At 36.5% G+C, this 14,582-nt stretch overlaps 1 protein-coding gene across 1 annotated transcript in view; it reads left to right on the top strand.

Annotated features, from left to right (window-relative positions):
- Positions 1-6,047, top strand: part of DKK2 (dickkopf WNT signaling pathway inhibitor 2) — a 107,656-nt gene extending 101,609 nt beyond the window's left edge. The window contains exons 2-4 of the mRNA XM_003899064.4: positions 1,901-2,051; positions 3,153-3,308; positions 3,655-6,047. Coding sequence (XP_003899113.1) covers positions 1,901-2,051; positions 3,153-3,308; positions 3,655-3,905 — 558 coding nt within the window. The 3' untranslated portion in view covers positions 3,906-6,047. The remainder of the gene's footprint in view (positions 1-1,900; positions 2,052-3,152; positions 3,309-3,654) is intronic.
- The last annotated feature ends 8,535 nt before the right edge of the window (positions 6,048-14,582 follow it).

Consider the following 14,582-nt stretch of genomic DNA (forward strand, 5'->3'; position numbering starts at 1 on the left):
GTGGACAGTGTTATATTTGGGGTGCAGGTAAAGTCAGAATTTTTCCAAAGACTAATGTATATTGTTGTATAGTCACTTTAGTATGTCACTGATTAGATGTTCTTTCTTGGTAATATAGCCTGTCAAATCTATGTACATTGTTTTATTTAATTATTTGGCCTTACTTTTTTATACTAAAAAAAATTACAATGTTTTTCTCTTAGGAGAAAAATATTGATACATTATAAACATTGCATTTGCTTCCAATTGTACAGATGATTTTGCATCAATAAAACCATATGCTTTCACTTGGCCTATTTGCTACTCATCAGTGACACATTGTTTCAAGATGCTTGATAAAGGAGGTTTGTCTATAGCTATGGTATCTTTCTGCCTTCATTCACTCATTCACTAAATATTTAATGAAATCGTTTTTTTCCTGGACTAGATATATGAAAGAAAGAAAGAAAAAGAAAGTAAAGAAAGAAAGAGATAATTGGCTTTGAGTTTTCCAGTAGCTACACAAAATGAAGATGAATGCAGAAAGATGATCAATTATATCTGCTTTGATTTTCCACCAAAGAAAACATAAAATTGAAGCTTAACAACTAACTAAAAAAAAAAAAAAAGACTTTTCTCATTTTTGCAAAGCTTCTTTAGCAACTAACTAAAAAAAAAAAAAAAGACTTCTCATTTTTGCAATCTACTCATCAGACAAAGGGCTAATATCCAGAACCTACAAATAACTCAAACAAATTTACAAGAGAAAAACAAACAACAGCATCAAAAAGTGGGCAAAGGATATGAATAGACATTTCTCAAAAGAGGACATTCATACAGCCAACAGACACATGAAAAAATGCTCATCATCACTGGCCATCAGAGAAATGCAAATCAAAACCACAATGAGATACCATCTCACACCAGTTAGAATGGCAATCATTAAAAAGTCAGGAAACAACAGGTGCTGGAGAGGATGTGGAGAAATAGGAACACTTTTACACTGTTGGTGGGATCGTAAACTAGTTCAACCATTATGGAAAACAGTATGGCGATTCCTCAAGGATCTAGAACTAGAAGTACATGTATTTTTTTTAAGACAATATATGACACTGCTGAAGTAGCCTTCTGGACATACCACTAGGTAGAGAAATGTGTGAACAGAGGTTCTTTCTTTACAACTGAAGGCGTAGCAGACTGTGGGGCTATTTCAGGTCTGTAAGGAGTCTGCTTTTGTGCTTCCTGGGAATATAATGATATAACTGGATCTTAGCATCTCTCTGGCTGCTGGGAGCTCTACTGCTGCTTATCAACATGTTTGGAATGAGGATCCTGTTCCTTAGTGTCTTTGTGTCAAATAATTCACTGTCTCAAACTGTTCTGGAAATGTTTCTCCTCCTTGCTTTTATAGGCAGGAACTGAAAGGATTCACTTTTAAAGTATTTGTTTCATAATTGGGCAGGAGATACGTTTTGGCTTCTAGCATAGCCCTCTGTTGTTTTATTTAACATTTCTCTCATCGTTCTTTAACAGCTGAAAAAAATCGAGTGGCGAAGATGACTGTGTCATTTGTACCTTACAATAGCATTAATGCAATAATTACAACTGCTCTGGAGACCCCAAAGTCACTCATAAGGGTTCTATGCATCAATAAAAGTCTAAATTCTAACTCTAGAGTTGTGTCAATGAAAATAGACGAACAGCTTCAGCTTTATCTTTGTCATCAACAATAGATATTTATAAGGTCCTCAGTTAAGTGTCACTACTTAGGATCTAGGTTCAGAACATTATGATGATGGTTTAGTTCCTTCCAGGTGAGATAGATCGTGATTTATTTTCTATCATGATTTGCTATAGTAATGTTTCATAAGTGAAACAGGATCTAATCCTTTACTTTTGGTGTTGTTCCACTTGATGACAGGCCTATCCTTGTAGCAGTGATAAGGAGTGTGAAGTTGGGAGGTATTGCCACAGTCCCCACCAAGGATCATCAGCCTGCATGGTGTGTCGGAGAAAAAAGAAGCGCTGCCACCGAGATGGCATGTGCTGCCCCGGTACCCGCTGCAATAACGGTAAAAGATCTCACTAAGTGTTCATGGGCCTCTTTCTTCTCATCATAGTAAGCCTGTCTCTCTAGTCAGGCTATCTTCTCCTTACTCAGACTCCTGAAATATAAGGAGCCTGGTAGAATTGGTTTAGGTAGTGCAAGATTACCTGAATTTCCTCCCCAAATCTTAGTTTTCCTAGACTCTGGTTACTTTCTATATTGTATGACCTGTGCTGATCTAGAATATTGCCATGTTGAAGTGTTACGTATAAACAGCAAGGCGTTCTACTCCAGTAAACACATAAGTGAATGCATGTAAAAGAACCAAAGACAGAAACTTGATATGATTTAGTAATGCAGTTGTAAATATCTATTCCAGTTTTGTACTTTGGGTTTAGTCAAGATGTTCTGTAGCTCAGTCTTATGGTAGTAGAGTGATTGGTTCCTCCAAAGAGAGACACAAGATTTTACTCCCCAACCTGGCTTCATCCAATATCAATGAATTTATAGGCAGACAATTCAGCAATAATGATGAAATGGATCACAGACAAAATGTGGCAAAAACCTTAAATAATTGCAAAAGGTAATTAGAAATATATACTTAATCATATAAAACAACATAATCAGGCTCATATTCTCATGCCTATTCCTGACCTCTGGGTGTAGACCTATTGTGAATCTCTTGCACAGGAGGTGAAGGGAAGAAGAAGACCTTATACCATTAGAGAAGTTTACAGTGTAAACTAAGATTATGTTGTTAATTAATAAAGGAATCTGGATCCAGAGGGTGAATGTCTGATCAGATTATTTAAAAATACTAATAGCTAACATTGATTCTTCACATATATTCACAATAACTTTGTGAATATATAAAATTATGCTTTTATTCCCAGTTTTGTCCAAGGTCACTTAGTCTTGAGAGAGACAAAATTCATATCAAAGAAGTCTCACTTTAGGGCCAAAGTATGCTCAGTCTCAATAAATAAGTAAATGAATGAATGGGTGGTTAGATAGATAGATAGATAGATAGAGAAATGGCTTCATATTTCACATCAAGAGAGTACGTGGATAAGTCTCACATTTCGTAGAATTGAATTAGTCTAACTGATTATGTGATCATCTCCAGGTATCTGTATCCCAGTTACTGAAAGCATCTTAACCCCTCACATCCCAGCTCTGGATGGCACTCGGCACAGAGATCGAAACCACGGTCATTACTCAAACCATGACTTGGGATGGCAGAATCTAGGAAGACCACACACTAAGATGTCACATATAAAAGGTAGGGATATCTGTAGTTGTGGGTTTTTAAAAAATAAATAAATAGAAGAAAAATATAGATAATTAATTCCATTGGTTTTAGAAAAAAAATTACAAGGAAGGTTCTTTAATCCTAGCTAGTCATTAAACTTGTTATTCAGGTGGCAAATAATGGAAACAGATCATAATGGATTTATGTGATTAGAGGCATAGCCAATCGGTATCAACCAAGACTTTTCATTATAAATGGTAACAAAATAGAAGATAGTATAAGTGAAAATATTTTATGTGCTTCTGATTGCAAAATAGAATTTTTTTTTTTTCTGAAGTGTCAGGGTAACATCTATTATTGGTCATCATCTCTGCAGGGCATGAAGGAGACCCTTGCCTACGATCATCAGACTGCATCGAAGGGTTTTGCTGTGCTCGTCATTTCTGGACCAAAATCTGCAAACCGGTACTCCATCAGGGGGAAGTCTGTACCAAACAACGCAAGAAGGGCTCTCATGGGCTGGAAATTTTCCAGCGGTGCGACTGTGCAAAGGGCCTGTCTTGCAAAGTATGGAAAGACGCCACCTACTCCTCCAAAGCCAGACTCCATGTGTGTCAGAAAATTTGATCACCATTGAGGAACATCATCAATTGCAGACTGTGAATTTGTGTATTTAATGCATTATAGCATGGTGGAAAATAAGGTTCAGATGCAGAAGAATGGCTAAAATAAGAAATGTGATAAGAATGCAGATCACAAAAAGAGAGAAAGAAAACATGAACTGAATAGATTAGAATAGGTGACAAACGCAGTGCAGCCAGTGTTTCCATTATGCAACTTGTCTATGTAAATAATGTACACATTTGTGGAAAATGCTATTATTAAGAGAAAAAGCACACAGTGGAAATTACTGACGAGTAGCATGTGACTTTCCAAGGTTTAGGTTGTGCTGGAGGAGAGGTTTCCTTCAGATTGCTGATTGCTTGTACAAATAACCTACATGCCAGATTTCTATTCAAAGTTAGAGTTTAACAAAATACTCCTAGAATAACTTGTTATACAATAGGTTCTAAAAATAAAATTGCTAAACAAGAAATGAAAACATGGAGCATAGTTAATTTACAACTGAATATTACCTTTTAATTTGTAACACTACTTCTGCTGTTCAATCAAGAGTCTTGGTAGACAAAAAAAAAAATCAGTCAATATTTCCAAATAATTGCAAAATAATTGCCAGTTGTTTATGAAGGCCTTTAGGAAGACAAATAAATAACAAACAGCCACAAAAACATTTTTTCAAAATTTTAGTTTTACCTGTAATTAATAAGAACTGATATAAGACAAAAACAATTCCTTCAGATTCTGTGGAATGACAGTATATCTCTCTATCCTATGTGATTCCTATTCTGAATGCATTTTAGTTTCCAAACTATACCCATAAATTGTGACTAGTAAAATACTTGCACAGAGCAGAATTTTCACAGATGACAAAAAAAAAAATTAAAGATGTCCAATATATATGGGAAGCCAGCTAACAGAGAGATCATTATTTCTTAAAGATTTGACATAACCTATGTTTTGATAGAACTAGATTGTTAAATACATGTATTCATACATACTCTGTGGTAATAGAGACTTGAGCTGGATCTGTACTGCACTGGCGCAAGCAAGAAAATTGGGAAAACTTTTTCGTTTGTTCAGGTTTTGGCAACACATAGTTCATATGTCTGAGGCACAAGTTGACTATTCATCTTTGAAACCAGGGGATGCACAGTCTCAGTGAAGAGCTGCATGGGATTTGCTATCACAATATTTACTACACAAATGAATTCAGTGTGAGGTCATGTGTCCATACTACCCTCAAATTATTTATTTTACAGTGCTGAGATCCTCAAATAATCTCAATTTCAGGAGGTTTCACAAATGGACTCCTGAAGTAGACAGAGTAGTGAGGTTCCATTGCCCTCTATAAGCTTCTGACTAGCCAATGGCATCATCCAATTTTCTTCCCAAACCTCTGCAGCATCTGCTTTATTGCCAAAGGGCTAGTTTCTGTTTTCTGCAGCCATTGCAGTTAAAAAATATAAGTAAGATAACTTGTAAAATCTGCATATTGCTAATCTCTAGACACCACAGTTTCTAAATTCTTTGAAACCACTTTACTACTTTTTTTACTTAACTCAGTTCTAAATATTTTGTCTAGAGCACAATAGAATAAAAGGTTATCTTATAGTCGTGACTTTAAACTTTTGTAGACCACAATTCACTTTTTAGTTTTCTTTTACTTAAATCCCATCTGCAGTCTCAAATTTAAGTCCTCCCAGTAGAAACTGAGTTTGAGCCTGTATATCTATTAAAAATTTCAGCTTCCCACATATATTTACTAAGATGATTAAGATTTACATTTTCTGCACAGGTCTGCAAAAACAAAAATTATAAACTAGTCTATCCAAGAACCAAAGTTTGTATAAACAGGTTGCTATAAGCTTGGTGAAATGAAAATGGAACATTTCAGTCAAACATTTCCTATATAACAATTATTATATTTACAATTTGGTTTCTGCAATATTTTTCTTATGTTCACCCTTTTTAAAATTATTATTTGAAGTAATTTATTTACAGGAAATGTTAATGAGATGTATTTTCTTATAGAGATATTTCTTACAGAAAGCTTTGTAGCAGAATATATTTGCAGCTGTTGACTTTGTAATTTAGGAAAAATGTATAATAAGATAAAATATATTAAATTTTTCTCCTCTAAAAACTGAATTCAAAGTTCCTTGTGTTTTGCCTACGGGAAGAATTTTCATAGACTCATACTTTCTGAGAGTTCAACTGAACTTGGTCTGATTTTGAGGACTGGGTGTGAATCATTTGGAGGACATCAGCATGAGATAACTCAGAGCAGTTTACTATTACAAAAGGTAGTTTATTTCATGGCAGTTGAGCTGTAATTGTTAGAGAGTTGTTTCCATTTTTTTTTTGTTTGTTGTTTTGTTTTTTTGTTTTTGTCAAACCAAAATATTCCACCTTGTGATTTACACCATTTAGTCATACTTTGCCTTCTGAAACAACTCGGAACAAGAAAGTGCTCTTCACAATTTCTTCAGAATACTATAAGACAGGTAACATATGCCCCATAATCCTCTCCCTAAGCTAAAGTTTTCCAAAATGGAAATACTATTATGCTTAGAGTATTGGTTCATTTCTACGTGAACCAATGAACGTGAGCTACACGATGCCTTTTTCTGTGTTTGGAGAGAAACTGAGTGAAATCAAATCCACTTCCTGGGAAGCGAGTGTTTCCTCTGCTTCCTGAACTGGAGATATCAGGAGTGTTTTGAGGAATAGTGTTCACCAAGTATGAGACCAGGGATGGCTACAAAAGCCCATGTTGTATTAGACATCAGAATGGGCTGCAAATGTGGATAATAAACATTCTGTGACATAGTGAATGAATTAAATGTAGCTATGGTTCCTTCATGAAGCTAAAACAGTCCCACAGCTAGAAGTTAGAGTTAAAAATACCTTAAGCATTGCTGAAGTATTTTCCACAATATGTTAATTAGTCATTTAAAGTTATTCTTAAATCACTGGCCATTTCCTCCAATGAGAATATTTATATTTTCTAGTTAAAGTGTGTTTTTGACTATAATAATCATATGGGAGACCTTTTTCTTTTCTATTTTGCTCAGTGAGATGCTCTGAGAACTGACAAATTTTCCTGACTTTTTTACTTTATTTTATTTTATTTTTTTTAGTTAAGAAACAAAATACCCTTAAGTAGCCTTAGTATTTTAGGGGAAAACATTCGGTTACACTTTTGTAAATGTAATTGTAGCCTTAGGATTTTAGGGGAAAGCAATCAATTATAATTGTCTTCACTCAAAATCAGGCCAGTTGAAAACCAGATTTTTTTAAAAAAACAAGCAGATGAAAGATTACTCATTGCTGGTGAAGTTAATATTGGAAAATGTAGCATGTACCTATGAGCAAGAAGACTTTCTAACACTAAACACCAGAAATAGATTCTGTGCCCATTCACATTCAATACCAGGCTATATCAGTTCCATCTTATGGGAGCAGCTCTATAAAATTTATAATATGGATGGGCGGAAGAGAATGGCATGCCTCCTTCTCGGGTTAACACCAAAGATGAAGGGGATGGAAAAAGGGCTGAACTATGCATTTCTCATTCAAAAATCTCATCAAAAATTTTCCAAAACTGGACAATTTGTACTACATGAAAGGAGTGAGTGAGGGGTGGAGTGAGACAAAGATGATCATTCCATGCCACATCAAATTCACTTTAAAGATTGGGAAAGAAGAATCCCTCCTCATATCCTTCCCCAGATCTTTATATTTTTAACCCATTTGCATACCATTTGTCTATGGTGAAGGTATGAGTTTTAGCCAAAATCTGACTTGCTACCTCCTAGGGGAAGTCCCTGATGAAGTCATTTTCCTAATGACAATCATTCCTTCTTTATGGATCCGTTCAGGATATGGTGTGGTGGGAAATTTAGCTTTTGTCCCCAAGAGCTTGCAAAATGTTTGAAAATAATACATTAACTAAATAAACTTCAAGATCACTCTATATCCAGGACTAGAAAATAATTATTTATTCTTTTTACTGTCCCAAATTATATCCATCATGTCATCTAACACAGTCTATTAGAGATTGTGCAGTGAGACTAAATGATACATTGAGTATATGATAATAAAATATGTAAAAGCATTTCAATAATAAAATTCTAACAATGCAGAGATGCCTCACCTTTGAATATAAGTCTTCTTTCATTGAAAATTTCTTAGGGAGAAAGTAAAGGACAAAAATTAAATCCTCTTGCATGTTAAAGTCAAAATAACTTGAAGTTCAAAAGAATTAAAGTCTGCAATTATTATCTTTCTCTTTAGGATAAGGAGTCCAAAGAAATCAAAGTTTAAAATCTTCAGGTTAATAGTTAAATTTTTCTTCCTTATTTTATGTTTTGCTCTGTCTCAGCCATAGGGTTTCCAGATGCCTGGGTGAAATAAAACTTCTTCAGCAGCTATGGCCTGAGTAGTTTCTCACTAGAATGACTGCTGGTTCAGAAGATTTATTAGTTTGACAACAATCTCTGATGCAGCTCACCTTTACTAAAGTCCAGTAAATTATTATACCACACTCAATTAAGCCAAAGGTACCACCACATTTAGAAAACAAGCTAATCTAGTTCTTAGAGCAGACACCTTAGGCAAAGTGCTGTTAACATATGCATGGCTTACAATGCCAAAAATCATAGCAGAGATGCATGGAATCTGAATGCAGAAAGGTGGAGAAAAATCTGGTTTTGGTTTGCTAAAAATGTCAGTCAATCCAAACCAGGTGTCTGTACCCCATGATCTATGAAACTTAAACTTACATGGGAAAAATGTCCCATCAAGAAGTTAGGTATGGCACTACATTTTTCCTTACGGTATGGTGGAGAATCCACTTGAATTCTATCTCCTTATAGGGCATGAGTGGTAATTGAGGTATTGCTGCCTTCAGTAAACATGGTCAACTTTAAAAATTTTGCCATGACATTAGCCTCATTAGGGCTTCTTTCTTTTGCAGTTAGCCTATTCAAAGCCTCACCAGTGCTTAATTGAGAATAGGCTCTGTCTGGTGATGTGCGCTCCGATTATCTTGAGAGCCGACCTTTTTCAGTGCTGTGCACAGTGGCAGCTTCCACTGCTTCATGCTGTAGAATTATTTACTTCCTCAGCCCTGCTTTTGTTCTACTTGTACCATAACATCAACAGATTCCTGAATTAAAATTGCTATTGATACCTCTGAAAGTTATTTTAGCAAAGGGTACACTTCTAGGAGCCAAGAAGACGCTCCTAACTTACATTCTCTCACTCAACATATTCACCAAGCATCTATGATAATGTGCTAGGCCACTTTGTAAGCACAGTGAGTAAAAGTAGAGTACCAAACTAATAAAGTCCATGCTCTCATTTTTACATTCCAGTTAATTTTTAGGGCAATGGCTACAAGGCAGAAAACTAAATAACAAAAATATCAATACTATAGGGGACAAAGATGAGCGCTGTGGAGAAAATTGAAGGAGAGTAAAGGAACAGAGGGTGATGAGTAGTGTTATTTTAGATTTTCCAGTGAGGGAAGATATCTTAAAGAAGGCAGATTATGAACAGAAACCTGATTGAAGTGAGGGAGTGGTAATGAAAATGTCTGGAGAAACTGACACGGGCAGTGGAAGAGCAAGGTAAACATTTGACAGCGGGAAGAGGTTGAAAATGGAGACTAGGATGAAAAAAGGGAGGAGATAAGAGATGAGACTAGAAAAGCAGCTGGGTCAGGTCATGTAGAACCTTATTAACCATTATTAGTTTTGTTATGAAAGAGATATGGAACTGGTAGAAGTTTTTGAGCAAGGGAGTAGCTTGAGCTGACATGCTTCCCAAGGATCGCCCAGTCTGCTGTGTGGAGAATAGACCACAGGGCAGTAGGGCATTCAGGCAAGAACCGCTGGCTCGGATTAGTGAGGTAAAGTGAAAGCCATGAGAGTTGTTGGATTTAGGGTATGCTGGAGGTGGATTTGCTGTTGGATTGTTTATCTTTCCTTCCAGCTGTAGTGAAAGAATGAAGGTGGTGAAAGGAAGAAGGCAGTCTCTCTAGACTAGTCTGAGGAACACAGAAAAAGAAAATGTTGATAACAAAAGTTAAAAAAATATGCCTGTGCATTGCCCTTGTATTTAACATGTAAAGAATTGCCTCTCAGTAGAACATCAGAAATTCCTTAGAAAGTGGATCTTTGTAAATCTCTCATCAGCCATCCTGAGATCTTAAGAAAAACTCTATGAAAGAAGAATTACATCCACAAAACACAGCTTATTGGATGTGCTAAGGGAAGAGGTTGCAAACAAATGAAAGGGTGAGGGAGCGGCAGGACAACACAGAAAGGAGAACAAAGACTAGCAGAATTTCAAGTGAGAGTATAAAAAAAGAGACGCATCAAGTGGACTGCTGGGAATCCTAAAATGTGCCAATAAGAAGCTTCAATTTGACATAGATGCCAAAAGGCGTCAAGAAAAACTTATGGGAACAGCATAGTTAACTCACAGCTGTAGGCTTAGAAAATGATTTTAGCAAAGTGTGCATCTCAGGCAACCCTCCCATTGACATTGTGCCAATGAATTGCATTAAAGGGAAATTTCTCAACGTAAGTAATAGTTCTCTTTGAGTATTAAGTAATTGTATAGTTCAGGACCTGGGAATTCTAAAGAAATAACAGCATGCAAGTAATTGAAGTACTTTCATGAGAAATACACTTGCCATCATACCTCTCACACATACGTCATGAATACCACAGTGCACATAACCTTTTAAAATTTCCTGGGGGTCAGCATTTCTTATAGATGCCATGGACTTTTTTATTTGCTCCACACCTTCCCACTTCACTGCACCTGCTACACCAGTCATCATTTTGTGTTTAATGGCCAGTCAGTCTCCAGGGCCTAGTAACAGATGGAGAATATCAGATCAGCTAGCACCTGTAAAATATTCTAAGTCCTACTTAAGCTTTTCAGGCAGACCGTGAAATTAAGATTGTTTTAGTCTCCATTTATTTTCCTCTCTTCTTATCTTTCCTTCCAGTGGGATCTTATTCCTCCCAACAGTCACCAATTCTGTGTCCAAGTGTATGCCATACATAAAGCTGATTTTGATAACCATAAGATGCAGCAATTTCTGTGGGAATTTCACAGTAACTTTGAAGCTGTTTAACACAGGTCCATGTCTTAGAACTTTTCAAGATTCAAATATAGTGATGCTTCCTTTTATAATGCCTGAAAGGAATATACAACATGACTCTGATTTACATGTTTCAAGGGACCTTGCATTCTGTACAGGGAGTAAACACCCCAAGACACTATAGGCTTCACTTTGAGACTGTTAAAAATCAATATTAGCTCTGGAGAAATGTGGGGATGCTGTGCAAAACTTTTCCTAATATAAGAGAGGTCAAGACAACTTGAAAGCATTTAGGATTCACTTCTTCAATGAATATAAAGTTGCTCAAAACACTGTTTTAAGGTTACAGAAGAAAATGGGTATCTGTTGTTTAATAGAAAAAACAACCCTAAGAGAGATCTACTCAGTGGTTAAGAGTAAGATAGGCAGAAGAGTTTGATCATCTGGGAGAAAAGGGTAGGAAAAGGTAATTCAAGAAAATGTTCAGGGAGCAGGAACTAGGTGGACTTCCCTTTCATAAAAACATGTTACGGTAATCTTGAAATAGGACACATAAAGAGAACATTTAGAAAGATTGATTGGGTGAAAATTCGCTGTTAGGAATGGGGACTTTACAGAAAAACTAGTGACTTAAGGACTATCCAAACAGTATTGTGTTAGTCCAACATTCTCCTCTTACTAATTAGGTCATCTTATCTCATTGTCATTTGGCAAAAAGCATAGTTCATACGGTCTCTCCCATAGGATTCAAAAATAATGTAGTGATAATAATCCTACATCTATTCAGCACTTTTTACTTTGTCTCAGAATACCATCAAGGGTGTTACTACACTTTATTCTTTACAATAAGCTGTAATTCTTTCTATTGATTGTTTGCTGTAGACTAGGTGCTGGCTTAGTGCTGTCTCTACATCATCTCATGTCATCTATCACAGCAACCTCTGCACAGTTAAGAGGGGTTGAGCCAGGATTTGAGACCTTGACTGTCTGAAGCCAGAGCTTTCACTTTTAATCATTAATTTATACTGCTTTCATTAGAAATCAGCCTGTTTACGATTTGGGAAGATTCTGTGGCTTGCCTGCTGTCAAAGAGTTCATGAGTATCAGAGCGGAGGTTAAAGGCTATCTTTGGCAATCATTTCTTTACTTTAAGCTTTGTTGATTACATCCCAGAACAGTTTCCTAACTTCCTCCAAAACTGTAGAAGTTAGTGCTGGTATTAGGGCTAACAATCAATATGTCACTCTCTCCTCCAGCCAATATTGCTCCCTCTTCGTTTCTTTTCAGAGGACAAACTCAACCATCAGTCAGTATTTGGACATTAACGAGAACAACTTAAGGGTTGTTCACATTCTTCAGGTTATAAGACGTATAAATAAAATCTATATCATTTGATATGTAGAGAATTGAAAGGTAATTCTGAAAGTCCAAAATTTCACAAACAGAGTGAAGAGCAGGAAGGTGATTTTTATAAACAGGATTTAGGGTGTATGTGGCTGGAATTATTAGACTTAGTATGACCAACACATTAAAATAACAATTGGCTCTCCATCCTATCCCCACCTTGCATTCTGCTGTGAGAACATGTTTCAGAGTAAAAAATCACCATTTCTTCAAAAATATTGCTATATTTTAGAAGTCGATTTAAGTTTCCACTGAACTTATGCTCTGTTTTGTCTCTTACTAGAGCACTATCTCTATGTAGATAATATACCTAGTTACTAAACATAATGAAAATGTATACACCATTCTTTGACTGCATACACTTTTTAAATGTTAATCATCCTGTCAGGGAAACTGAAATGCAGACAGAACCAAATGACTTGTCAAGATCACTGGGTTGAAGGCCAGACGAAGTAGAGGTGGAGATTTGCCCGAACTATGACCAATATGCTTTGATTTCACACCTGTGCTTTATTTGTGGGCCAAGTTCTCTTATGTGTTCTTTAAAAATACTATTTCTTTTTCTTTTCTATAGTATGGCCTAGAGAATGTATCAGCTTCTGGAGGGACTGTGATTTCTTATACTAAACAGTGCTTTGCTGATATCATCCATTTATCCATTCATTATGGTTGGCTCCTTAAAGAGAAAATTGATTCTAAGTTCATGTATGTTTTTCTTGAAACCCTGAGGGCTTTTTGTTTGTTTGTTTGTTTGTTTCTTGGGGGTCTTACTCTTTCGCCCGTGCTGGAGTGCAGTGGTGCTATCATGGCTCACTGCAGCCTCGACCTCCTGGCCTCAAGCAACCCTCCCACCTCAGGATTTCTTTCCTTACTCATTGTTCTCTTTCACAATTACGAGAGTAAAGATGTAATGTCATAAGGATGGTAAATTATCAAGACCAGGCCTTAATCTGGCTTCCAAACATGTTTAGTTTTGTACACAGAGAGCTGGCTTGTACAGTCATCCTTTGGTATCTGTGTGGGATTGGTTCGAGGACAGCTAGCAGATACCCAAATCTCAAAACACTTGAACCCCACAATCGCCCTGGGAAATCAGCCAGTAACAGTCAGCCCTCAGTATGGTGGGGTTTTGCATCCTGTGAAAACTGCATTTTCCATCCACGTTTGGTTCTGGATGTGGAACTCATTGATAAGGAAAGCCAACTGTATTTATTGGAAAAAATCTGCATATACATGGACCAGTGCAGCTCAAACCTGTGTTATTCAAGGGTCAACAGTCTACTGAATGTAGAAAAATGTGTATTGTTTACCAATATTTTGAAAAAGGAAAGTTTATCACATACAAATATGGATTTCTAGATTCTCCTGAAAAAGAAACACTCTCCCTATAGGCAAATTCTGGGCCTGAACCTCTGCCTATCAGTCATTAACTAGTCCTAAGAGACAGCTGGAGTTTTCTGGGTGTTTTCAGTTCCCACTACTTCCTGATTTTTCTGAATATCAGTTGTCTTTATAAAAAAAACAGTGTGGGCTTCCCCCCTCCTTATGAAACATTAAGGAAAAAATAATTCTTACACCATTCCTTGGTTACAAATACTCTCAAATCTCCCATTACCTTCATAATAGCATCTAAATCCCTTGTGATATGGCCTATCTTCTGGGCCTCATCTCCTATCTCCCTTTCTCTTGCTGCATTCCAGACGAACTGATTTTTTTTCTGTTCCATGAACAGACCAAGCTTGTTCCATTGAACTCATCCATCCTTGAGTCCTTTTGTCTAGTATAGCTTCCACAAATACACCTTCACTTGAACTTCACTGGACTTTCTTCATTACTTTCCTGAGGTCTGTCAAGTGCTACCTTTTCAAAAGCTCTTCCCTCTAAAACCTGAAGGGCTCCATTTAGAGAAGAGAATCTAGCATGTATGTATACAACTCCAGTGGCATTCTTTTTTTTTCCTTCTGGCTCCTCTACCTGTTATTTATTTATTTACTTTAATTCCAGCTCCACTACCTCTCAGCCTCATCCACCAGTGAGTCTATAAATTGTGGCAACGAGTGAACAAATACCGCATGACCTCTGTAAGGTCCAGGTTGTGAATGTTGCTTCAGTCCTGGGATTAAGGGGTAAAAAAGTTATTATGCAGTATTAAAACCAGA

Source organism: Papio anubis, chromosome 3, assembly GCF_008728515.1.
Source record: "Papio anubis isolate 15944 chromosome 3, Panubis1.0, whole genome shotgun sequence".
Taxonomy (NCBI): Eukaryota; Metazoa; Chordata; class Mammalia; order Primates; family Cercopithecidae; genus Papio; species Papio anubis.